Here is a 26,179-nt window from a genome sequence, read left to right on the forward strand (position 1 = left end):
CTACAGTCACTCAGTCAGTCTTCCTTGAACAGCAACTGTAGGCGCCTCGGATTTTTCTGGGCGAATTGCGTAATTACACGTGTGATAAATTCACTTCTGTGCTTAATTACACGCTCTCGGTGCACACTCATCATACACATTGATTGGAAAAACTGTTGAACGCGTACGTTGAAAACAAAAGATGACTATATATACAACGAAAACTTATTTACAAGATAAATGCACGCTCGCAGCTTCATACACCTCGCTCCATCTTGCTTGCGCATCCGCACAGTCGAGCAACCGCACACACACTGCTCTCCGCTCGTCGTTTTCTCGTCCGCTGTCTTGGTTGTTCTCAGCTTCGCTGACAACCGGCCACTAAAAACACCCAAGCACAAACACAGAGGCGCGCACACGTGCAAGGGCTTACTTGCCGCAGTATCCCCGAATGCGCACTTTGGGGGTGAAAGGAACGCCGCGCAACTTCCGAGGGGAAGGGACACTCGCCACTCCAGTCGGAAAATTTGTTTTTGTGTTTTTATGGGGTTCAGAGCCCCAAAACGACTCAGGCTATGAGGGATGGAGTAGTACAGAGTTCCGGGTAATGTCGACCACCTGGGTCTCTTTACCATGCACTGACACGCACAGTACATGGGCGCTGTTGTGATTTGAGGCCCAGCCAGAGGTGACAGGCGAGCCAGGCAGGCGCCATCGGGCTGCGTTGACCAAAGGCGCTGGTTTTCGCAGAAGACGCAAAGAACGCTGGTGTGGGGGCGCCTCGGGAGACTGCGTCGCCGTGAACAAAAGCAGCTAATCCCCTTTGCCGGAGATTCTGAAAGCGGCGCTTCTACCGAACTGCGCTACCCGTGGATCGGAGGAGACAGCGAGCGGCGGCGGCGCCAACTCATCGCCCGCTTGCCCCTGAGCAGCCCGACAAAGCGGGGGTGGACACGGCTGATTTTACCTTCCCTCCTTAAGAATTCATCGGTGACCGGCGTAACGATAGGCGAAAACAAGATGCCCCGTGCACTGTCTGCCTCCGTGTCGCTATCTCTCTAGAGATCAAAGAAACAGACACCCATCTCAAGGCGGCTCGAAACACATGCTCGCCGGTGCCGCTGTATGTCTGGAACAGGTCGCCCTTCAGTAGAGCTAACGATGGCGTGGTTTGAAAACGGCGGAACGACGCACGCCCGGACGCGGCATTTCGCAGATGTGACCATGCGGGGCTGCTTTTACCCTTTTGACTGAGCGCACCACCGCCCCTGGCGTGCGGCCATCACTCACGGTTCGAGTGAGTGATTTTCCAGGGGGGTGCAGCCGCCCCCCCTTGCCCCCCCCTCCGGACGCCCATGCTGGTGGTATAGCGTATATAGCCTCCGAGATCCAAGCAAAAAACTGTGTCGACGCACCGCAGTTTACTTCCGAAATCTGCCAGTGGAGGCGACACCTGTGCGTTGTTTTCTGTGTTTTATAGCTTATGAAAGCTCCGTTCTTGGTGAGAGCGGCCAACTTGTCACAAGAACGCGGTAACCTTTCGATTCATGCCAACTTCAGTCTATCCTCAAGGCTCCTTTAACCATTAGGTCAATTGCGATTTTTACAGCGAGCGAGCCCTCCCCGGCTGATTCAGCATTCACAGCGTAGACCGTCAACATCAGGTCACGTGGCCTGCGCCAGGCACGTGACCGTGCGCCCGTTGAGATCGTTCTGATTGCACAGGTTGCCACAAGGTTTCTGGGTCTTTGAGCTTACAGTATTTATTAAGCGTTAGCTAAATACAGGCAGCAGAACAACTGTAGCTTTCGCCGATTTTAGCGCCTTATATACGCAGCAAAGCTAAGGCAGCAGAACAACTGTAGCTTTCGCCGATTTTAGCGCCTTATATACGCAGCAAAGCTAACACGTAACAGTTTTTTTTTTTTTCGCCCGTGATGTTAATTTAATGCATTTATGTACAATAATTAACAATACATAATTTGCAGAGACTAGAAATACAGTACACTGGGATATCACACTTGGGACCCAAAGAGCCTCTTAAGTGCGCACCTGAAATGGTGTCAAGGAATGGGTAAACCCTTGCGACTATACCCATTAGTCCATCCTCGCAAGACTGTGGAAGGCACGCCTAACGGGTATCTTAGAGCATGAACAATGCCTATATCAAAGTGGCTTATTGGGCTAGTTGGTTTCGGGTAAAGTGCGTCTATATGCTTGTCAGCAGTAGCGCTGCAAGTAGTTGGTGCAGCTGGACGAGTCAAGAGCATCTTCAGAATCTCGATGGCAACCTGCGCTTGAGGCCATGTGCAGAAAAGCGCTCGAGGTGAGCGTTATGAGATGTCACGTGATTGCGGCAGCAGAACCGAACACGTCTCTGAGGCTGATGGAAGAACAGACGGACGCTGACCTGAACAACTTCACGAATGATTCAGAAAGTGTACGGCTGGCAGCATCTATAACCCGTCCTAGAACGTTCGGCAAACCCCATCCAAAGGGCTTGTCTTCGAAGGAGTTCAACCAGTGCCCAGAAACATGGACCCGAAGAACCACGAAGGAAGATGGGCGGCGAGATCATTGGAGTTGGACAGGTTCCTAAAGAAGAAACAGATGGTTCTGTATGTTGACGCGTCCAAGTACAGAACGAAAGAAAACGCTAGTAGCAGTAGTGAACGCCAATGGGAAGATAATTACTGGTGCATCAGTGCGCACAAGGACAACACAAGCAGCGGAAGAGATCGCCATAGCTCTAGCCCTGACTGAAGCCAATCGGCAGGGACTGAGTTACTGGATAGCGACGGATTCTCAGGCTGCAGCGAGGGCATACAGAGATGGGCGGATCGGCCGAAAAGCCGCGAGGATCCTCTTCGAACAAAAACAGCACAGACATGGATCAAACAACACAAACATTCAACACACCATCATTTGGGTCCCTGACACTGGGGTTGAGGGAAATCTCATGGCAGACACCGTTGTCCGAGGGTTCACGAACCGGAGGGCGGGTTTGCCGGCCGAACCCTTCAGCACGCCAGAATCTTACGGGGAGGCAATGAAGGCGTTGTTGGGAGCGCGCAAGAAGTACTCGGCTCCGGCGGATATCCTCAACAGAGAGCAGGCCACCACGCTCAGACGACTACAAACAGACACCTACCCAAGCAGAGCCATGTATCATAAAATGTGGCCGAACAGATACGCGAAAGAGTGCGTGTGGTGTGGGGGCTACGCCACAACGTACCACGTCACCTGGGGCTGTGAAAAAAGCCCTTTATTACCAAAGATAAATAGCCCTAGTCTAGAGCAGTGGGAGGCCCTCCTGACTGACTCCGACCCGAGCACACAGCTTATGCTGGTGACGAGGGCCAAGGCAGCGGCGGAGGCCAACGGGATCCTGGAATAGGGAAGACCGACCACTGAAGCTCCACATCTATCTATCCCCCACCCTCTACTCCCTAACTCTTCCTTTTGCAACAATAAATGTTTTTACTTCTACTACTCACAGCTATTGTTGTGAAGCATCTATGTCTCACGTGGATGGTGGCCACTTAGTCACGTCATTCGCATGTCGTCCTCGGTCGCATTGAAATGTGGGAAGAGGCGTCGAGGCTATGTGATGCATGCCGCCCGCTGTGTTGTTGTTCGGCATGGCATGGCGCAAGTATCTGTGATACAGTTGTTGAGCGTCTAGCGCCGCTTCGAATAAGTAGCCGCTGCTCTTACACACCGCCGTTCTCGGCGCGGCAGAGAGTCCGCGGCCGCTTTCGGCGGGTTCTGTCTGGCTTGTTCGCGAGCGAGATTAAAGGAGCAACGGTGTTTTCCTCTGCGCCCAGTGTATTGCGCGCCCTCCTCGGCAGGCCCGTAATCTCCTCTGCTCATTACGGAAACGACTCTTGCTCTACTTTGCCCGTCCCTCCCATCTGGCTGCTCTGTGCGTTAAACTCAATTTGGCCAGCCTTTCGCAGGGCGCCCGAAGGAAAGCCGGCTTTGTCACGCCAACGCTCTTTGTCCCAAATGGAAGGCAGTTCTCTTTTTTCTTTCTTTGTTCAGCAGAAGGCTAGAGCGACAATGACTGCTGTTACTTCGGTCTTGATTAAACTGATTTTCTTTTACTGACTTGACTGTCTAGAGTAGCGCAGATGGCTAGCTTGTTTTCTCGTTCTCTTGCACGTCGTGATGTATGTCCGGTGCGACGAAGTCCTAACTCGCCGCCCGTTATTGTCAACGAACAGCGACGCAGAACGCTCAGGCTCTGGAAGAAACCTGCGGCGTTTGCTCTTGCGATCGTTAAAGGAAATACGCCCGCTGTTTTATCTACCTGCGTGCAGTGCTTCCAGTAGGCCGGTACTACGTAACTCTTCCCCGAGGGAGAAGAAAAAAAATAATTAAAGTGTTGCCCCCGAATCGAAGGAAGAAGTGGCGATGTCCTCTTGGGCGGGGCCCTCAGTCAAGGGTTCCGTTGGCGGCCATGATTCGGCAAGCACGCTCGATCAGCTGTCGCTGGTCGGACAGCTTAGTGCTGTACAGGGCAGCACGCTCTCCCCGCGCAGGGCGCGAGTTCACCTGGCCGCATGCGAAAGCGGCGTGCCGGCCCTACTACGGGGCAGCTCGCGGGATCCGCCGTCGTCCTGACGCGAAGAGGGGCAAGTGAGCAACGCCGTAGCAGGCGATGGGCGTGTTTGGTGATCGATAGCACGCCTTTCGAGTGATCCGGCAAGGACACGTGCGGGGACGTGAACAGAGCGGAGGAAACGTTTGCCGCACCACGAGACGCTGGCTGTTCCTCGTAGGCGTGAAACGAGTCAGGGCGGAAATGAATGTGCAGACTCCGAGCAAGATATCGTTTCTCCACCGATTCGCTGTCGCTTATACCACATCGGCGTCATAACTTGCGCGCCAGTTCGATGTGAGGTTACGAGGGCTAAACGACCGTCATTTTACTCGCGTGACATATTCACATGTGTGCATGTTCAGCAATGGGCTAATCAAGACGTAGGTTACGAGACAGACGGCAAGAAGCAGACATTTATTGACTTTTATTAACTAATCATTCGGGTGCCTTTTTAAATCAAGTTATGATGTATTTGTTAATAGTCATACCGACGCGTGCCAGTTTTGTAACAAACACTAATTGTGAGAAACAAAACTCTGAGACGGGATCAATAAGTGTTTCGTCCCGAGTTGTAGCCTTCACCTTTTTTTTTTTTTTTGCGCGCGATAGATTTGAGTTGCGCTGCATTAATACGTAAGTTTGTCTTGTATCTTCCAGGAGCGCATAACTTTTGATATTCCCCGCCAGCGGTGCAGTAGCCTCCGCCTACCGTCGTAGAGGAATGGAGTCTCTGCGTGACTGACGCTAAAGGCTAGATAGCGTTTTCTCAAGCTGCATGATACATCTTCAATGCAGTGCGCCGCCAGTAGCCGTCCTATTCTGCGACAGTGTGCAGAAACCGTTGGCAGCAGCTCCTTAAGGGAGGGGGACTATACCAATGACAACGAACTTCCGTTAAAGAGGCCATTATAATTGGTCATTCGATGGGACGCCCTTGATTAAACCTGGAGCCCAACACGAAAACCCTTGTTGAAAATTTCCGGTACATGACGAAGTTGTGTACTTACTCTAACTTTTGCTTAATTGTGCCAGCCTCCAAAAAACTTTCATGTAGGTGCAAGCATTTTCCAGGTGTAGTTCGTTTTGGTCGGCTGAAGTAGCAGCTAGCGAACGAGTAATATCTGGCGTGTTCAGCTGCGAACGGTCATCCGGCGTGCTTGCAGCCCCAGACTCGAAGAAAGGCGCCAATGTATCCAGCTGTTGGCGAGAAAGCTCTCTTCACCTGTTGTGACGGAAGAGCCCTCTTTTAGGAAGGCCCTACAGTGATTCGCGATCGTGCCGGAAGAAAACGTCCTCCGTCGCGGTGGGACCGGCCGCCGTTCGGCACAGGAGACGCCGTCCTCCGAAGCAGCACGCGAGGAGAGAGGGCGATTCAACCTCGGCGTTGATTGAAACTCGGCTATCGCCCTTCCTTCGCGGGCAGCTTCCCCCGCAGAGTCCTCGTTATCACCCTGCCTTCCCGCGCGGTGTCCGCGCGAGGTGTGCCGCTGACAGGTGTGCTATTTTTCTCCGCGATTCGGGCATCCCGGTGCACCGAGGCCAGCTCGCCGGCATCCGGGACTCCGTTAATAAGCGGGACCGAATCCCCGCCGCGTGCTGCCACCTGTGCGCTGCAGATCGCACCTTCTCCGTCGGCGCTCCCTCGGTTCTTTCCCGTCGCGCTTGCGCAGTGGAGCGCGGCTTCCCTCCGACCCACGCGACGCGCACCGGCGGCTGTCCGTAACTGGGTTTGCATTCTTCGCGCCACCTGACCGGCCACGGCCGAGTTGTGCTTTCGCAGTGCCTCCTCGCGTTCGCCGCCGGGGTTCCCACGTGACCGGTCGGCGCCATATTTGGGACGCAGCGAGCGCCGCCCAGCGCTGTCGGCACCCTCGCCTCGGAGCGGGTTCCTCCCGCTGCTCCCTATTCCCCCCTGCTTCTTTTTTTTTATCTTCCGTTGCCCGGCTGTTCCCCTGCGGGTCGGTGCGAACGACGGTCTTGGGGTCAAGCGAACGGGGCCGCGAGGCCTGGACCACGGCTGCCGCTGCCTCCTTGGAGAGCGCCGGGGCCTGCTCCGCGACTACGGGCAGCCTGCGGGAAGACCATGCGTGGGGACCGGGGCCGCGGCGTCGGGTCCGTCGTTCCGAGTCCGCGCTGGTCAGCGGCGTCGCCATGACTCAACGCTGCCTGCGCTCGCCGAGCGTCAACTTCGCCGACTGTGAATCGCCCCTGCCCGGAGTTACGTTCGAGCAGCCCTACGGCCGGAGGCGCTACACGCCGCGGCGAGTGAGTACGCGGTCGTGGACCCCTCGCACGCGGCGCCCGGGCGACCTTGCCCCCGATACGGAGCGCCGGCGAGTGACCGGTCCGCCAGCTCCGATCACCCGGCTTGTTGAACCCAGCGCGATACGTACCTGCCTGTCTGTGCGTGCTTGCTTGCTCCGAAGCTCAGCGGCGGAAAACGGCCGTCCGTGTGTTGGACCACACTTGTTGGTTTGCAGGCCCGTCAGACAAGCGTGTGCGCATGAAAACAGCGAGACGAAGCGTGTTCGTCGCTTTAACAACATACAATCGATAAGCTACCGAGCGCTGTTCAAACTTGCTTGTTGATAGTACCTCGGATGGCAGTTTGATTCGGGGAAGGCGCGACCGATAAGCTACACGCGTACGGGACCACCTTGGAGTCGAGCGCGATGCGCACTGAGTAGTCTTGTAACAGTGTGAGCAGAATGCGGGGACATGCGAACGGTGTGTGTGTGGTCGTAAATGGCTTGGAAGGCGTCCGCGGTCGCGCTACTACAGCACACTTTCTTGTGTTGGCTAGCAATTTCAGTAAATGAGGAATGAGTGCCCTGCGTCTTTGGTGTGCAGGGTCCTTAACGAGAACTCTGTGTTAGTACCGCGTGACATGCAGTTTCTAAACTTAATATCGTAAAGTACGGAATAGCAAAAACGAAATCGAGAAGTAGTGAGACAGAATACCCTAAAAACTCAAGGTACGTGTGAAGTGATACGGCAGGACTGAACGAAATTATTTTTACGGCCAGCAAACTAGCGTACGGATGCAGTAGATCGCCAACATCACTGGCCAGCATCTGTTCCTCGGCTTCGGCCAGCAGCCGAGACAATCTGCTTGAGGCCGTGAAGACGATTGTTTTCCATAGCGGCTGCATTTTATACGGCAGAAAAAGCAAATCTGTGATATGTAGATGTGCACGTTTGGGCTAAAGAAACCTCGGGTTACGAAAGTATATTTAAAGCCCCCACCTTTTTCTGCATTTGACGAAGCTTAAGGGTTTGTCAAGAACATGAAGGCGACCTATATTTCCGTTGCTGACACATTTAGCACTCACGTGCGTATACTCTGTTCACAAGAAGACGCGTGGGGCGCTGCGGTGTGGTATATTCTCTTGCGTCTCAGAACTTTCTCACATGACTTTTCCTGCAAGTTATGTTGATTTCCGCACGCTAAACTGTGGTGGTGGGCGTTTGTCTCGTATATAATTGTGTCCAGTGGCTGCTGCGCAGTAAATAACGGCAGTGAAAATGAAAATGTAGAAAAACAGCAGGCAGTGCGGCCTGGTTTAAAGGTGGCGCTGGTGTGAAGAAAGGGACTACCTATGCCTGCCAAGACATGTACAGATGCGCATGTACTTCAAGCCGACGTGAAGGAAAATTTACGATGTCTGCACCCTCATGCCTACGCATCAGTTGATCGTAAAAGTAGTGATGACTTGCTCTGTCGTTATATTTTTGCTCAATTTGTTTTTTTTTTGTTCTGCAGCTTAACAAACTGACAAACTCTGTGATACTTCAAATGCTCTTTGGGTATGGCACTGATAACAGTACAGCGTGCACGCATTCCGTGTGAACCTTGGACAAGCTTTCTTCTCGATGGCACGCGTGACTGACGTTGCAAATGAATTTACCTCTCTTCCCTGTCCATTTGGGAGTCGTAAAAGATGAGTGCGTGCGTTGGCTGGTTGTTAAAGCAGCAGAGCCGCTCTACGCCGAGAGACACCGGTCGTCGCTTACGCACATGTTAGATGGTGCAAGACAAGACAGGCGGCAACGCATTGTGTTTCACTGGCCTGGCTGAGACAAAAAGCGTGTTCAATCTGTTTCATTTTTCTTTTCGTTTTTCTATGCTCGTCATTCTTTTCCTTGTGCTCGGTCACTCGCTCGGACGAGTATAGGGAGGGTGAAAGAACAGGTGTACGCGTCCTGTAGTCCGAAGCACTGGATAACAAAGACGCACTGTTATTTGTGTTCGTTTGTTGCCGTGAGAGAATCCTTTCTACTCTGTTGGCCTCGTCAGTGAAAGAAGCCTGTAAAGCGTGCTTTGCCTGTCAAACTTAGGAGCGCTGCAGGACGGCCGACCTCTCCGGAGGGCTAGGAAGCCGTGCCGACCCTTCTTACGAACGATGAGAGGATTCCCGGATCTGGCGATGCTTTGTTACTCGATTGTTATTTTCTTTTTCACCGTTTGCCAATCGCGGAGCTGCCTTTACCTGGTGCGCTTGTTATCCTGCGCTCCGCCGACGCCCGCTTAATCCCGGACGAAACCCCGTTATTCTGTCGAGACTGAAGATCAGAAATGGCCTTCAGTGACGCGCGCTGTCTTTGGAAGAGTCCCGCACGGCTCCTGGATTGTCCTGTCATGTGGACGTAGGGGGCTTTTATTTGTTTAGTTTGTTTATTTTATTTGTTTCTTTAGTCTGTGAAGAAATCAAATTAGAAACGCCCTTAACGCAGTGCGTCTGTCTCTCTCTCCGGTATGTCGAAAGGAAATTTCAAGCTAGAAGTCGTGTATACACCAGTTGACTAACTCACAGCGGTTAGAAAACGGTAGGCTTCATTGGCAGTTATGTTTGTTCTAGATTTATATCAAGGGGGGGGGGGGGATTCAAAAAGGCGCTGAAGTTTTTAAGTCCAGTGTTCTGCAGGTTCCCTCTCTCTCCAAGTTTATTAGCCTGTCGTCGTTTACAGTAAAGTTACTTGAAATTCTGAAATGCGCATTTCTCTCGAATAATTATTCGCATCTGTTCAACCCAGAGTCCACCACGAGCGAGAGCATGAGGAGTGCTAGAACGAGAACCCAGGTATTTGACCGCCACCGCTGCCGCCGGGCGTCGGCGTACGACAAAATTGGCGTTTCTGTGCGTTTGATCGCCGCACCGCTGGTCAGGTGAATGGGGAGACGGCCACTGTTCCTCAAGCTCCTCACTAGGCCATTTGCTGGCTGTAGGCGGGAGGGCACCATGCTGCGTGCCGTATATCGCGTTGTCGCGCCTTACGTGAACATGTGCAATGACGATTATGGAGACAATAAGGTTCGTTTATTATTGATGATGATGCTTGATGACGCTCATTGCAATTAAGTTACGATACAGTACCGATCGGGCCTGTCTCTGCCATAATTGGCTTCTGAGACTGGTACCGCCAATATAACGAGCCGGTACAGATATAGCAGTGTGTGTACGCAATCATGGAGTAAAAAACTGGAATGCAGAAAGCAATCCCAGTTGGTCGTCAACAGCAATCACCTGTCACTGACAGCTCGGTGAAACTAACGAACCGAAATACGCATCGGTAGAACAAAAAGCAAAACAGAGCACTTAGACTGTGTGTGAAGCTGTTTTCAGCGTTTGTTTTAGAAGGCAGGTGGGCCACCTGGGTCACGTGACCTTGCAGCGTCATCACAACCTGGCCACCGGATTGTGAAAAAACTTTCCACCGTGGCAGGTGGGAAGCTAAATCAGCTAAATTAATTATTGGTCGCGCGGGAAAAGCAACCTGGGCTACACAAGGCCCATCGCTGGCAGCACTTGCCATCGCAGGGCAGTGGCGCTTCGCTTAACCGCTGCACCACTGCGCTAGGAGGGGCATGACGACTCCCAGGGATCTATGGATGCAAAGTAGAGAATGACCCGCTTATGTGGGAATTGACTCAATACGCTATCACGTCACACCCTTAAGCCGGAGCTTCAGTGTCCCCTCAAATTTTTGAGTATGTTTTTGAAAACCAAATAAGCACGTGTCCATCAAAGAAGCCGACATAAAGCGAAGATTTTAAGAGCAGAACGTAATATTTCGTAAACAAATGAATGCAAATCATCTCTTTTTTTAAAGGGCACCACGCTTCTGCAGATTGAAAGCAATCAAGTAGCATGCCGAACTGTTTTACAAACATGGGGTAAATAAGTCATCCGAGGCATGCTTGCGTCAAAAGCACTTTCGTATATTTTATTGGAGGTACGTATTCACGTGTATTCAGTTGCACCTCAAGTTCGCCAAGGAATTTGGCGAACACCGATTGCAAAAATTGAAGCAGGAATCGCTGTTGTCATCAAAGGGTTTCTAAAACAAAGGAGTTTTGCTTATTTAGTATTAATATTAAAGAAGTTGATTATAGGCCAGTTCACTGTTTTATGAACACAATTTTTTAATCATGTTAACAGCAGTTTTATAGCCCAAACGGTTTGCAAACAAAGCATTGTATTTAGATATAGCAGAAGCAAAGTCATTAATAAAAACACTGAAAAGCAGCGAAGATGAAACGCAATTGCCTTTAATCCCCAGATTATGAAAGAATCAAAGAAAAAAAAAGTAATTCAAGACAATGTACCCAGATTGAAAAGCCGGTATGCCGCCAATTAGCAACAATTAGCATTTGTTCCATTTTGTCTGGCTAGCCCAAATTTTGCGAGGGACCATGCAGATCGAAGGTCTTGCACCAATTCGAGGGAATGAAGGCAGCAAAAAACTTGTAATTAACAAATGTCTTCCTATTTGCCCCGCTACTCAGAACACGTTGGTAACAAGCTCTGTATGTGACTGCCTCGCAGTAATCAGTGCACGGAGTGCAAATGTATGTCGCGAATTCGCGACATACCGTTTAGCGTATGTCTAAGACTAAGCGTTAAACGGCTAAGAAACCCCAATGTTATTGCCTAGTCATCTGGTTATATGTTCTTTGTTTAATGCCACTATTTGGGGTCAACCAGAAAACTAGGTATTGAATACATCGCAGAACAGTCCGTGGAATGTTTGGCAGTGAAGTTTATATAACAGATTGTAGCTGTTAACAATATCAAACACTTTGCTAATATCCCAGGACCAGGCAGCACTGAACAGGTTATTTTCAAACTCTCATATACTCTATCAGAAAATCATTCCAAAGGTACCCCTCAAAGCCAACTGATCATGGGATAGAATGGAAAATTTGTTGGTAAAAGAAGTCATGATTTCTGTGAGTTACTTCTCTGATATTTGAGATAGTATGGGCAGAATGATATCACCCTCTACTTTTCAATGAGATCTCTTTGTTTTTCCTTGTGAAGAGGTTGCACAACTGCCATCTTTCATTTTTCTGGGCTATAACCACTGTCTGAGCGGGAATTCAGTACGAAAAGGAAAAGGTATGAAAGCTCGTCTCTATCTTTTTGCAGCAATCGAATTGACAGGTCGTAGGTTCCAGCTGGATGGCTTCGTCGGAATCTAAAGATGATTTTGTGCACATATCAGCTGAAGAAGCAAGTACAGTTTTTTTTTTTATTGTCAAGGTAGAAAGCGGTGTGCTTTCAGTCAAAATGTTTTCCGAAGCGCGCGGGAGAAATTGATAAACGCTAACTGCAACTGTTGATGGGTTACCTGTAACGAAATTAGTAGCATAAGAGTTACCTTCGCCTCTAAGCTGGTTTAAAGACCAAAAAACGTCTTTCCGCATACTGGTTGAAACTATGACTGAAGCACTGTCGTTTAGCAGGTACGATTAGTGCGAGTCCCTTATTTCTTCCGGCTCTGTGTTGTTCGCTTAATGTTTCATATTTTTTTTTGGCACACATTTTGGCAGCCTTCATAGTATTTCTTTGTCAGCAACCGTACGCATTACGTCTGCATTGCTCCAGTTGCGGTTTTGCCGATGCAATTTGATAAGGAATAGTTGTAAGAATCGAGGGATGAGGATAAGCAATAGTTCGAAGCGTGGACCGCAATTTGACAAGTGCAGCACTTTGCTTGGTAGCAAATGACCAGCTTTTCTCGGGGGATAAAATCTATTGCGTTTTCTATGCCACGCGAAGAGAGCAAATGTAAATATTCTGAGACATCACCGTTCGTCGAAAACGAATTGTGTTCAAATCACCCACCAGGCACAGTTGTAGAGGTGAGCGTTTTACGGATGTCAGTGATAATATTATTAATTTTTATAATAATAATAACAACAACAAGAGTCAAAGTGTAGAAAATTGTGTGCGTCGATGAATGTTGGTGTAGTAAGAATCGAAGGGTGACCCTAGTCATGGCGATAGTAAAGCTTATAAATATTGTGGCATTTCTTTTGGGGAACGCTAAAGCACCTCCAGATATTATGGATAGATAATTCGATCTGAAGGTTTGACAGAGATTTGTCGCCCTCTGTACCTGAACCTTTATGTCATGCGCCCTCCCCCTCCACTACTGCTTTCTTTCATTCAAAGAAATTCCCAACGGTTGCCGCTACCGTTGTCTCTCACAATATTCTGTGACGTCATTTTGTACCGCCCCTTTTACTGTTTCTCTGACGTGCAGTAGGCACTGGCCGTGCTTATGTGAATGACATCGAGTCAGATGCCAACCTTGCTACGGGCGGTCTCGTAGAAGAAGCGTCCGTCATAACACTACACGACCACTGCGGGCCAATGGCGAAAATTGGCAGTGGTTTAGCTCTGGTTAGACCTGGAGGATTGCGAAAGCAACGAGGTGAGAGAGAGAGGCGATGGAGAGCGCGCGGCAGCGCCGGCGGCCCCGGCACGCTAGCTATGCGCCGCTACTGCGCATGCGCAACTGGCGAGCGCGGCGGCGGCACCTCTGAGTTACCCGCGCAGCGACGGCGGCGGCGCGCCAGCTGTGCGCCGTGTGACGTCACTGCTCCTCGCGCATGCGCAGTATGGCCTTTCCTCAGCTCCGCAGCTCGGCATGCGCGCGCTAATTGGCTTGGCGCAGCAATATGGGCGCACTTCTAACCGCGGGACGCCCTGCCTAGTCAACGTGACACGCCTGTCGCATTTCTGCGCAGTGCACCGAAAAGTTGTGGTGGCGTTTTCTGTTCTATTTCAGACGGGAGGAGGGGCAAACAAAAACGTGGCCGTTGAGGACACAGATGTCGTGCATGAACGATTCTCACTTCTAGCTGTTCATTTTCTGCCTCACCGACGAATGGTTGTATTTGTAATGGGAACGGTGCGCCTGTTTGAGATTCGGCTGCGTTTAATCCTTTCCTTACCTCACGTTCTATGTGTCGTTGCAGATTTTATTGCACTGTAGTGGGTCTCTGGCAACAGATTACCTGCAGTAAGCGAGCGCGTAAGTGAGCGCCAACCCTATGTTTGGCCTCGCTCTCGGTGGGGGTAACTGTTTAAGTTATGAAGTTTCATGGCATTCAAATGAATGGCGTGAAGCTCCGTACTTTGTTGTTTTTAATACTGTGTGCATCGTGCCTCGTTTCGTGTGTGCCTCGTCTCGGAATATTTTTGTCGTTAGTCACAGCAGGAGGCTTTAAGTCAACACTAAAGTGGCTATTCTCTCTGCATTGTTAATCTGCACGTGTTGCCGCCTTGCAGAGCCCCGTTTCTTTCATCTGTGAGAAAAGATAAGCTGATAAATCAGGGCCGCACAGATGTCATTTGCAAGGCTCTTCCGCATGTTAACAACGGTCGCAATTTCACATGTAGCTATTGATGGACATCCACTGAAATGGAATACGGCAATTAGAAAAAAGAAATATCATATAGAATATCCTATAAAGTTTTCCGTGTTACTCTAGCGCGCACATATACAAAAAAGTGACGTCATTTGAGGGCGAAAAGCAGACGAAGTTGCTTCTAGTGGCTCTACAGAGACATGGGGCCCTTCACAAATGAGATTAGGTTGAAGGAACGCGGTCTGTGTGGCATGCTGGCTTTCGTTCGACAATCATTCGCGAATACTGCGCAAAACAAGCGGTGGAGGGAGCATCTGGTGGAATTGTACGAAACAATAGCATTCTCCAGGGTGGACGCTCCAGTTTTCACTTACGATATGGCCAATCTGGAGGAAGTCCTCCATATTGGGGGCCTCGGTGGAGAGGGTGCCTCGATGAACGGGCGTGGAGTGCTAAAATCGAGGCACGTACTCCATTTAGCCGTTCCTGCAAAATTAACAGACCACAAAGTCACACGCAGCATCAAATAAATGAAAGGCGACCTCGGGTCAGCTTCGCACGTTCACGGTTTGTGCAGCCAGCTATGTACCAGTACATGATGGATTTTGTCGCAGCAGTCTGCTACAGCCGAGGACTATCCGACAGGTGTTCAGGACAGAAATAGTTAGTGGACTCGGCTGTGTCTCTTTACAACTACCTGGCTCTTTTCTTTCATGCAAGCTGACGCTTTGTAGGGACGCGCATATTGTGCGAGTGAAACCCTTGCCTCGCAGCAAGGCGCCGTGGCGAAGCCGCAGTGAGAACGTAGGGCAGCGCTGTAGCCAAGAGCCTTCACAGTGTCTTTGCCCGTATCCATTCGCAGTGCAACAAATTCGTGTGTGCGTTCTTCTTCAGACGTGGTGTTATCAGCCTTTTTCTTTCTTTCTGTGAATAGGAGATCATTTGACAGCTCTGAAAAGTAAAGCAGATGGCTTAGCTGCTGGTTCACCTTGCACCGTCCCTTTCCGGTGATATGTCACGCTCTCTCTATTGAGTTAACTGGTCGAGGTGGTCAGGCGACAGAACTGACAGGCACTCGCAGCTTGGCTGCTTTTGGTGGCGCCCGCCGCTGAGGTTCAGTGGTTGGGGCATGCGGCTACTGAGCGCGAATCCGCGGCGTAGTGCAGTAACGCCCGAGTGAAGAGGGCCCCTGCACGGCCCGCCTCTTATCTTACAGTGCTGTTTCGACGCGAACCTCCTCACGATGGTGGTTATCAGTGACGCATGAAGCGTTGCTGTTAATGCGCTTTACCCGGCGTTCACGGTGTACGTACTATACTAGGCCGACGCTGTGACGAACGATGCTGTTCTAAAAAATGCATGCCACGCAGTGTAAGCCTGCTGTCTGTCTCGTTTTTGTCTGTAATCAGACTGGCGAAGGCTAGCGCAGTGGTCATCGCAAGGTGCGCGACGCACAAACTTATCATTCTGCGCAAGGCACAGAATTGTGCGTGCGTGCCGCTGGTTTTCTTTTCTCAGGCTTTTGCTTTTGACCCCCGAAGGAGTGGCATGCAGTGTGTTCTTGTAGCACGGCGCCACTTCTAGCTTAGCTGCGACCGCCCCTTACAAGAATGTCTTTGGACAGTCTGTCGACTCTCCATAGGCTTTCATCTATAAAGTCTATAAACTTTCTACAGACAAGTCCTATAGACAAGCCTATAGGCAATACAAACCCTATAGACAGTCTATAGACAGTCTGAAAATTTATGGCCATACACTTTTAGTAGAATTTTATCTATAGACTATGAATCGACAACAGGAAATATCTATAGGAAGGCAATAGAGTCTATAAGAACTCCATAGACACCGTTCAAAGCCACGAAGTTACCCCTTACAAAAATGGTCTATAGACAGTCTATAGGTCATATTTGTAAGGGGTAACTTCATGGCTTTGAACGGCTTTTCTTTGTGTGTCTGAACGGTGCACGCTGTAACATCCTTCGAATATATGGTCGGGCGACGCGAGGTAACCAGATCACGGGGCATGACTGCGTTTTTGTGCACCTCCTTTGATGCGTGAATGCTGTTGTTAGCGTGGATCGTCGAAGATTCTTGCAGTCAAGTCTGCATGTTCTCAAGAAAAGGTTTCCGTCTTGGAGCACACATGTGTTTGTACATTTTTGTTGTTTCCAATAACAAACCACTGGCGGGAGAGACTCGTGCCCGATTTGGCGCCGCTGTGCTAATTTCATGAGGCAGAGAGCATTAAAACTAAAATAAAATAAATGCAGGACAGGTATACTAAAAGCTTCATTTTTGGGTGATCAAAATTTACGAAGCCCTTCACTACGGCGTTCCTCATAGCCTCAGTCGCTTTGGGACGAAAAACCCCCATAAACCATGCAAGCGTCATTCCTTCCGAAATCCATAAATGATTGGGGTAGGTTGCCCCAGTATATGAATCCACAACATCTAACTTCCAACAAATGTTTTGCTTCATCTTTGGGATATTCATGTTTTAGTTTGCTTGTTTGTTTGTTTGTTCTTGTACGATCAACTAGTTAGATTTAGATATTTCCTACTTGCGATTGTCTGGTACTTTTTATGTTGCAGTTTCTCTCCTCTTCTATAACGCCAAGCAAATGGCGCTGTGCATAAAGCGATAAATAAAAGCAAATAAACAAATAAGCAAATAAATAAATAAAAGCACTTTGTATTCAAATACGGTCCTCGTAACAGCAATTAAAACATCGTACATGCATTTCATCTATTGCGTGAACAAAAACTGTGCATAGAATTATTGCTCAATAACTGTGGAATACCGCCTCGTTTTAGTGATGAAACTGAACTTTGCGGAGATACCAATTTCGACCGCCTATGTGGCATTTCCTCTATTTATTGTGAAGGCTCAAACTGCGGGTACTTTTTGAAGTTTCTGCTTGAAAACTGGGTACAAGATACCTTGAAAAGCAACCTCTAAATGCATTCTTCTTTAGTTGACGAGCGCCTCTGCCGTGCACGGCTGTAGCAGCTCCATCCGCATCACACCTTCGCGCAGGTACCGGCGACCTGCACGCAGTCAACGTTTTTCCCGCTGTCCCGTACTTCTTGTTTAGCGCAATGATATTGCGTAGTGGAAGCTCTGAAACGCATTTCCGGTCTCCGTAGCTTCCCTGTTATGCGCAGTAGAGCTGCTTGAAATATTCGCTCAACATTCTGGGAAGATAGTGATCGCAGGGAAAAAGAAAAGCCTCCAACGCGGTCGTATCTGGACCGGCATAAATTCAACCGCGACGGCCGCAACAGCGGAATTTCGTCACTCTGGCTCGTTCGTCGGCGCCACTATCGTCGTCAGAAGCCGGGCTTGTTTGCAAACATCGCATTCACTACGCGAGTTTGACACTGGAGCAGAAAAGGCTTTGATTATGTCCGCAGCGGTGGCTTTTTATGACTGCACACAAAGCTGAGAAGGCGGCCGCCTTTTCGCGTTGAGGAATGGTGCAGCGCTTCCAGCAGCGAAAGCTACGAGAAACGCTATGGATGCTAATGGGCACGAAAAAAAGAAGGGACTGAACGCGGCGGCAAGAAGAGCACCAAAAGCTGCAAAAGCGGCGACGGGCGCTCTTCACGCTGTATACAGCTGGGAGAAAAGAAGCGGATGATGGCGGCGCCTCGTCAAGCCGCGAAAGCTACCCGGGAGACCGAACGCGCTGACCATGGTGCTGCTTGAAGATTAAGAGGGCGACATCGGCGCACGTTCAGCAAACAGCCAAGATGTCTGGCCGAGACCGATTTACAGAGGGTCCCGTAAATATGTACTGCATGTCCTGCAAAGCATTTCATGACTACGCCTAATTTCGACGACGAGGTAGACCACACATTTTTTTTTCTTTCTTCCTGGCCCATATGCTCCCGTGCAACGAGAATGCAAGGCAGCCAGTGCTTAGCAGCGTGCCTATTTAAAATGCGTTCGCCGATACGCGTTTCTTGAGAAAACGAGTATTCGTCGGTACCGGACATCAAACATGTTTTCTGCGGATAGCAGAGCTGTCCTGATATTCTTTTTCAACCGCTGTCATTTGCGTGATTTCCTGCGTGATTGCCCGCGTTCGGGAAGCCGGGACAGTGGCCACAGTGATCCTGACTTGCTTACGTGCAACATCTAAATCCCACACTGTCGTTACCCCATACTCGACGCTTCGGCCGCGGTACGCACGCTACGCTAACCTCGTCATTTGTTTGCGTCCCCTTACCACCACTACTGCGTAACATGTGCGGCAACAATCAGGTCCGCGCCAGCGTGAATCATTCACGGCGCGATGCGCGGTCACACGGCTGCGTAGGCTGCGGCTTGCTCGAGCGGCCTCTCCATTAAGCTTTCAAGAGCCGCGGAAACCAGAGCGGACCAGGAGGGAGGGCAGGAGGCGCGAAAACAAAGCATTGGTCGGGGAAACAGAGACCGCAGGACCTCTCGCTATCTGCCGGCGGCGCGGTGGCTTTCGGTCGGGGAGCAGCGACCGGTGGCGAAAGAGTGTGGCCGTGGTGCTTTCGGGGAGGACACGCACTGACCTGAGGGGCGGACCACGGGCAGCCAAGGGCGGCCTCCCAAGTGGGCGCAGCTGAGAGAAAGAGGGGGACAGGAGCGGCCGGTCTCTGGAATCCGGGAAGAAAAATAGGACACGCCGCGTTTTTTCCGCGCGAAAGTGCGCCCCCTCTTCCTCTCCCCCTGACGCCAGAGCGCGAACGACGCCTGTGCGTGCGTGCGACACTTCGCGCGTCCTGCGCCGAAACAATGGAAACTTGACGGCGGCCTCCCTCCCTTCATCGGCCCGGAGGAACAATGAATCGATCGCAGCGGCATCGATTCAGCGAGGGGGTGGCGAACGGTGGCGAGGCCCAAGTGAGGCGAGATGTCCCCGTGTCACCCGCTCCCTTCCCCTCGGCCGCCCTTGCTTCGTACGGCCGGACATGATCACCGGGACACTTGGCTCCGCGCCGCGCTCTTCTTTGTTGATGCTGTAGGGAAGGGGCGCTTTCTCACTGCTGCTGCTGCCCCGTATGATCCGTTTCAAATCAACCCTGCTATTTCTGTACGTTGTCCGCTTCACGTCGGCCACCGTGTACGTTAGGTACGCGAGAGTGTTCGCTGTTTTTTTTTTGTTTTTTCCACTGACTCGTGAGTGTTCTCATTCCGTCAATCGTGCTCCCTGGGCTTAGACGACAAAACTGTGTTGTGACCCTATTCTTGTGTGAGTATAATCTTTTTTTCTTCCCGGTGGAGGAAGCTCAGCGGGATTTTCCTCCTCCTTCTTGACAAGCGAAAGTCCGCTCTCGGTGCCTTTCTGCTCTCCCTCTCGGCACGCCTTTAATCAGCTACGTTGTCCTCACCGATGCGTGCCTCTTCCTTTCCGACGTTCGTTGTGACGCCCAAGCCGGGAGAGGCAGCATCCCCCGACCTCCGCGCCGTGGATGCTGCCACTCGGCCTCTCTTATTACGGCACACTGTTGCCGGCCCCGCTCTTCCTGGGCGTCGCTGTTTCTCTCGCACCCACGAGAGGTGTCGTCGAACAGACGCCGCGCTGCGCGGTTTCATCGCCGTCCTGTACGCGGTTTTGGCCCTCCCTTCCGCTATTGATTGAGCTCTTTCGGCTCTTGTTTTCTGCTGAGGGAGAAACGTGCTCCAGTAACGGCCGCCCAGCCGCCGCTACTCTTACGGTGCCCTCATTACGGCGCACACTTGGCGTGGCGGCCGGAAGTGGTCATTGCAGCGGCGGAACGTAAGCTCCGAAGGAGAGCGCGTTATTACTGCTTTCTCCCTGTTCGATCGTTGGGAGTCGGTCCTGGAAGAAGAGAGAATCTTAAACTGTGAACAAGTTTTATCATCCTCTTCAGGGCAGTGCATACATAGGCAGTCATGATTATTGAGGTGGTGCGCCATCAAAAGGACGCTTGCGTCGTTCTTTTTAAGTTCTGCTTGTTCCGCTCTATCAGTCGAGTGCTGGGTAACTGTGGCGTGTGGCCTGCTTTGCGCTAGCACGCGAGGAGTAATTGACTCTCCGGCCGTTGTTGATGAATTAATTAATGAAACTTTATTGTGGAACAAGAAATCGTAAGTGAAGTCCTCAGTCCAGGACTCCAATGGAGGCGGATTCCTGTCTCGACCGTTTGACCAGTGCATTCCGATCCTTCAACCATCAGCTGGTCAGCATCCCCTGAGTCGCGGTCGCACGAGAGGAGTAATTGACTCTGTGGCCTTTCATGATCCGGTTTCGACTGCAAGCAGTGCCCCAGCAAAGCGCACCTGGCGCACTCCCCTGAGTATCAGGCCAACGTCTTCGCCGAACGTCAAAGAAGGGCTCGGGCGTCAGGTTGCGTATCGAGTATAGATCCGTTTCGCCCCTTGGATGCGCACGAGCGAAGTGTGGCTCTCTACATCGCGCACTTAGCCTTTAGTTTATAGGGTTTTGCGGGCTTCTCTCGCCATCGGTGCCTTGAGGGTGGTGTCTCCAGATTCAGAGGAGGAACCAAACGGCGTAAGTATGACAACTGCGAAGCCTCATGCCAGTGCCAATCAAAACCAGCGAAGTGCCGGCGTCGAAGACCCCTTCACGACTATCCTGACTGCGCCAGCTTCACTTCGTTTAGTGGCCGGAAGAGGGTGCTCTTGTATTAGTCCACCACGCATAGTATACACTGCCAAGGCAAAGTTTCATAAAGGTCGTGAAAAAATTAGTACACGGTGCGGACAATGCCTTACCTCTATTGTACACTTTGTTTTTGTGTCTCGTAAACAGAGATGGGGTTAAAAAAGCCGAGGCAAGCTGTTGCCGAAGAAGTAGACTACTCGCACTGATCGTTTCAAAATCCTGCGTTGGTTCGTGCTCACTTGTGCGTGTTTAGTCTATTTTTGAATGAGATGCCGCATGAATTCATGTCACGTCTCGAGCGTGGTCTTCGTTGTCTACTGCAATCTGCTTCTGTTTGTGTTTCCAGTCGGCGCGGGGGAAAGCCCCAAAAGCCTACGACAAGATAACAAAGAACGCGGAACGCTGTTGGGTGCGTTATTTATGTGCATGGCGCGGACCGCGTCTAGCATGCTTACGCAACACCACAGCCCATTAACGTCGAGTCCTAGGGTTCCTGCTCTCTGCATTCCTTTCGACGTTCTGTCTCGTACACCAGACCTCTGAAAGCATTCGCTGCGCAGCTGCCTTGGAAGAGGAGAGGTAAAGGTGCAGCTCCCGTCAATTACGCATTCCAAATGGTGGATGTCACAATATATGCATAAATAGCGGGAAAGGCTAAAGGCAGAATACTATAAGGTGCAAGCAAAACGGCGGGGTAAAGACGACAAAAGCGCGGCCACCGTGAAGGAAGGGGTGCTTCGGGGTGCGGAACATCGCGAGCATCTCGCAGTGACGAAACAACTTCGTAGATTCCTGCGCTTAAGGAATAACGAGAGGTGACGGAAAACGTCGGAGGCGCTGGCCAGTTTAACCGTTCATAACTGCGCTGATCCAAATGGCGCCTTCGAAGAATTTTTGCGCTTCCAGACTAGACAGGCGGTATCCTTTTACACCCGGGAGCTTTTGATCCTTTAGTAAAAGTTAGGTTTGCTTTGAAAGAGCGTGGTTATGATATCAGGGCGCATCGTCAGCGAACTTTTCTCCGGGCGCGGTGAAGGGAGGGAGGAACCTTTATTATCGCAAGCGGGCTCGCAAGGCCCGGCCTCTTCCAGAGGCATCCTATAAGACTCGGAACAAGTGGGTACGCACGTCGCCTACAAATGGAGTGCGTTGCACGTTTACGTCGAGGTTTTCGGCCGGTGGCGTGTTTACAGCCAGCGCTTATCTGCTGCGGCGTTCGCGGGCTGGGGCCGCCCTGAAAGGGAGAGCGCGCGCGGGAAAACGGGCCGCGAGGCGGCCGACGGGAGGAACCTGGTCTCCGGGAAAGGTCACGCGGTCGTGACCTCGTTCGCGCGAAACTCGGCCACGCGGTTGGCGCTGCCTTGCACTACTCGCGCTAACTTTCGTCTCCTTCACCTGCGTTCCCTCCCGTTCTCCTTGCGCTATTTTTTTTTTCTCACGCGTGCCTGGCCCACGTTCGTTATGTTTTGTCCGTGCTGCATGTGCGGAAAACGCATTGCGGGACGTTGTACCCTGGAGTAGCTCTTGCGGGGCTGAGCAGGCAGTTTCTCGTTCGGCCGCCTTGGTGCGGCCGATGCACCTTGGTACGCGGGGGCCGGTCAAAGGGAAGGGGGGCGCCTCGTTTCCCGGCTTCCGTCGATTAAAGCGATTGTGTTTCGGCAGGAAGTCACTCCGTCCACAGCAGGCGTTGAATCTCGCTCTAAATCCTCCTGAGGCGGTTGAGGAGCGAGGAATTAGCGCTTTTGGCGAGAAAAACGCCTATGCTCAGCGAAGATCAGTGATAGTGATATGAAGCATGATACCAAAACGAATGCTGCTTACGATGTGTTTTTTTTTTTTTTTAACGTGAGATGAGAGTCTCCTCCACAAGAAATCTCGCATGGAAAAACTAGCGATGTCTATGGCGTCTTCGGCATGCTTGCAAAAAACCGCGATGGATTTGGCACTACTGCGTTGAACACGGGAACGTCCATGCGCAGATAAAGCGGCATTGGTCGAGGTCGTTGCCCCCGATATCAGTGGTTTTACCGCGCTTGTCTCGCAGGAGGTCTGTCTTGCGCGTCTTTCGCTTTTCGCGCTTCCGCTTCCGACAGCAGTGGGAAGGACCATTTTTTTTCATAATATTGGTCCTTTAAATAATGTAAATAAAAAGACGTAAATGAAAGAGAGAGGGAGACCAGAACAGTAAAGCTTTGCCACGCAACCTTCCCCGCTTGTCAAGTTAGGGTGGCACTTTAAACCTCTGTTCAAACGGCATTTACGCTCCGTGTTCATTAATTTTTTTACCGCCCTGCCATCTGCTAGCTGTTACGTTTAATTTAGTTGGCGTAGCAAATGCGCTGGTCCCGTGTTCGCACCCGGGACCAGAGTGAATTTTGAAGCGAAAATCTTCACGAGGCTAGTCAACACCGGGTCTGGCGTGCGCCGTAATCAATTTTAGCCACAGCTGCGCATGCGCGAGTTCGCCGCGTGACGCCACTGGAGAGCAGGGTTGCCAGATGGCTCCGACCTCAGGTAGCCAAATTGGCCTCCGCAGTAGCCAAAACGTAGCCAAAAGCGAAATTTTTGCGTAGCCCAAAAGTAGCCAAAATATTTGTTTTTGTGACGACATTTCTTAAGCATATTGAATTAATTTTCGGCAGGAATATTTACATATTAGATTTCTTTCCCGCACATGATGTCTGAGGGGGTGCGCACGGCGTGTTCTTTCCGTTGTTACGTTTCGCACCCGTCATGCGCGCTAACCAGTGCGGCTAACCAGGTGCGCTAACCAGGTCATAAAGATGGGGCCGCAGTTCCACTTTGCAGGAGCGGCAGTAGGCCATATCACCTGAGGCGGGCGACGACAGCCAGTCTGCACGCGGGAAAGAACGGCGGCGCTATATAACGCAATCGCAACTCTAGTTTAGGAATATTTCACCTTTTAAATGTTCGTGCGCAGGTTAGACACATCGACAGTGAAAATACCTTACTGTATACTTTCGCAGCCTCACATTTCAATTTTATGCTTTAAGAAAAAGGTTCTCACTGAGAGCGTCACCTCAAAGCATCTAGCATGCAACTTCTTGAAGCTACATTCTACGATATGCATAAGCTCAGAATAAATAAAGAATATATACCATTAGATGATAATCTTTGTCGATTTTATCTTCAGTCTAACAGCACGTTCACAATAATGAGAAAATCATATTACCCTTGAATTCCGGCTCCTTTTTCCATTTCTTTTTATAGTTCTGGATGTATACACCCCCCGTCAAAAGTATACAGCCCAAGTGGTTTGATTAATTGTGAGGCCTGCAGCATGGCTCGTTATGCACCCTCAGCAACCGTGATCTCTCGAAAGAGAAAAGGCATTGAGTCCTCAATCCTCCTAAAGTTTGGACTGCTTGGTGCGCCAGGGAGCCACGCTAAACAGCTCCGAAGCAAACCCCTTGGGCTGTATACTTTTGACGGGGGCTGTAATTCGCCCACTTGCTCATTCTGAAAGTTCTCGTAGCGACGGATCTAATGCCATGTCATGCCACTAACTTCCGCCGCCTTCGTTAGTTACAGTGGGTTCCGCGCCGCGCCGAAGGATGGCTCCATGGCTCCGCATGAGTGCATGCAGATTACGCAACGGACACGGCGCTCTCGCGTCGCTCGCGATGAATCTCGAGGGCTGCACGTGTGCCTCTTGAGGCTGCAGAAAAAGCGTAGGCTCTTGCGAGTGGCGTGCTTGCTGTGTCCACCACGAGAATAAGAAGAAACAGAAAAAGACCTTATTAATGCGTAAGCATTACTTGCCTCATGCGTATCTTTAGCAGAATGTGTCCACAGAACCAGAATAAACAATACAAGAAAAGAGCATGCCTGGCGGTGGTTTTCCAACCAGCCACCTACCGCAGCCGAAGCGGACGCCCAAACCACTATAGACCACGTCTACGGTTAACGGTTAACATGTGAGGATCACGAAACCAGGCAACAGAAGCGAAACAGTAGCATTTAATGCTTACGCGTTCGCACCACGTAGGGAGACTTAAGTTCTCTTAGTGTTTTCCTTCCATTCTGGTACCATGGTCACCCGCGGTGCACCGTCAATGGGAGAACGCTCACATGTGCAGACGGCAACAGTCTATGTTCGGTGGCACGCGCGCGCGGGTTCCGGGGGGCAACTTTCACGTAGTGTCCACTTTTTATATAAGATATCGAAATGCCATGATCCTTGACCGCCTGAAACACACAAGTTTTCACGAACACAGCGTTTAGAAATTGTCATTTTGTAGCAGACGCGCTCAATTTCTTTAACCTGCTATAGATCTTTGCATCGGGAAAGCGAGTCGTCGAAACGCCTTCTCTCTCGACTGTCGGAAACCGGTTCCGACGCAGCCTCCACCGTGCTTGTGCGTGGTGCTCACGACAGCCCAGTGAACAGTATGGGAGCGCCCAGGGCGCCCTTACTGCAAAGGTCTATAGCCTGCATTTTGATTTCAGCATGCCTTTTATTTCTGTCACTGCATAATTGTAACAGAGCACATTATAACTACTTTAACTTTTTTTTTTTCACGCATGAAAAAGATGTCGCCCAAAAGTAGCCACATAGCCAAAACGAAATTTCTGACGCCAACTCGGACAAAAAGTAACTTTTTTTTTTCACGCATGAAAAAGATGTCGCCCAAAAGTAGCCACATAGCCAAAACGAAATTTCTGACGCCAACTCGGACAAAAAGTAGCCCAATTTGGCTATTAATAGCCCAATCTGGCAACCCTGCTGGAGAGCCGCTGGTGGTCGGCGGAGCCGCCGCCGAGCGCGGCTCCCCCGGTCGACCTTCGCCGTCGTTCGCGCGGTCTGCGCGTGTTTACCGAGTGTGCATCGGCGCGCTCGGCTTCCTCGTGTGACGCTACTTGCAGCCGCGTGTGTTTACCACAGTTACTACGCATGCGGAAGGAGGGCTATATAACGCGCTTGCCTACACCGTTATCGTGGTGCTCCCAGTGCATTGCGCGCGAACTGCGACAGCCATGACGTCAAACAAAGCATAACTGCAGATTTTCGCTTGTATATCCAGGCTTAACCAGAGCTAAGCCACTGCCAATTTTTCTTCGGACACGAAAATGTTTGAGAGAGCTGCAAAGCACCTCATTGCATTCTACGGCTGTATTCAGGCCGGTTTTATTTGTGATCATTCCATCTTTCAGCCCTACTTGGAGCAGATTACTTGCCGATATTCGCGGCAGGAGTCAGTGTTGAGGAAATCGCGTTAGGTGCAAATGTTTGAGTCTAATTTCATCAAAAACGAGCATTTTTTGTTGTCGTTGTTGCTAAGAAAC

The 26,179-nt window shown here is 50.8% G+C and overlaps 1 protein-coding gene across 3 annotated transcripts in view; it reads left to right on the forward strand.

Annotated features, from left to right (window-relative positions):
* alpha-Catr (alpha-catenin related) overlaps nt 1-26,179 on the forward strand; it is a 100,779-nt gene that overhangs the window by 32,090 nt on the left and 42,510 nt on the right. For 2 of the 3 annotated variants that reach the window (XM_089543154.1, XM_089543157.1), the window contains exon 1: nt 6,380-6,850. The exons of the other annotated variant lie outside the window; for it this stretch is intronic. In XM_089543154.1, coding sequence (XP_089399280.1) covers nt 6,737-6,850 — 114 coding nt within the window. In that variant the 5' untranslated portion in view covers nt 6,380-6,736. Of the gene's footprint in view, nt 1-6,379; nt 6,851-26,179 lie in introns of those variants that run through there. 3 annotated transcript variants of the gene reach the window in all.

The sequence above is a fragment of the Amblyomma mixtum genome, chromosome 5, assembly GCF_055824585.1.
Source record: "Amblyomma mixtum isolate Tamu chromosome 5, ASM5582458v1, whole genome shotgun sequence".
Classification (NCBI taxonomy): Eukaryota; Metazoa; Arthropoda; class Arachnida; order Ixodida; family Ixodidae; genus Amblyomma; species Amblyomma mixtum.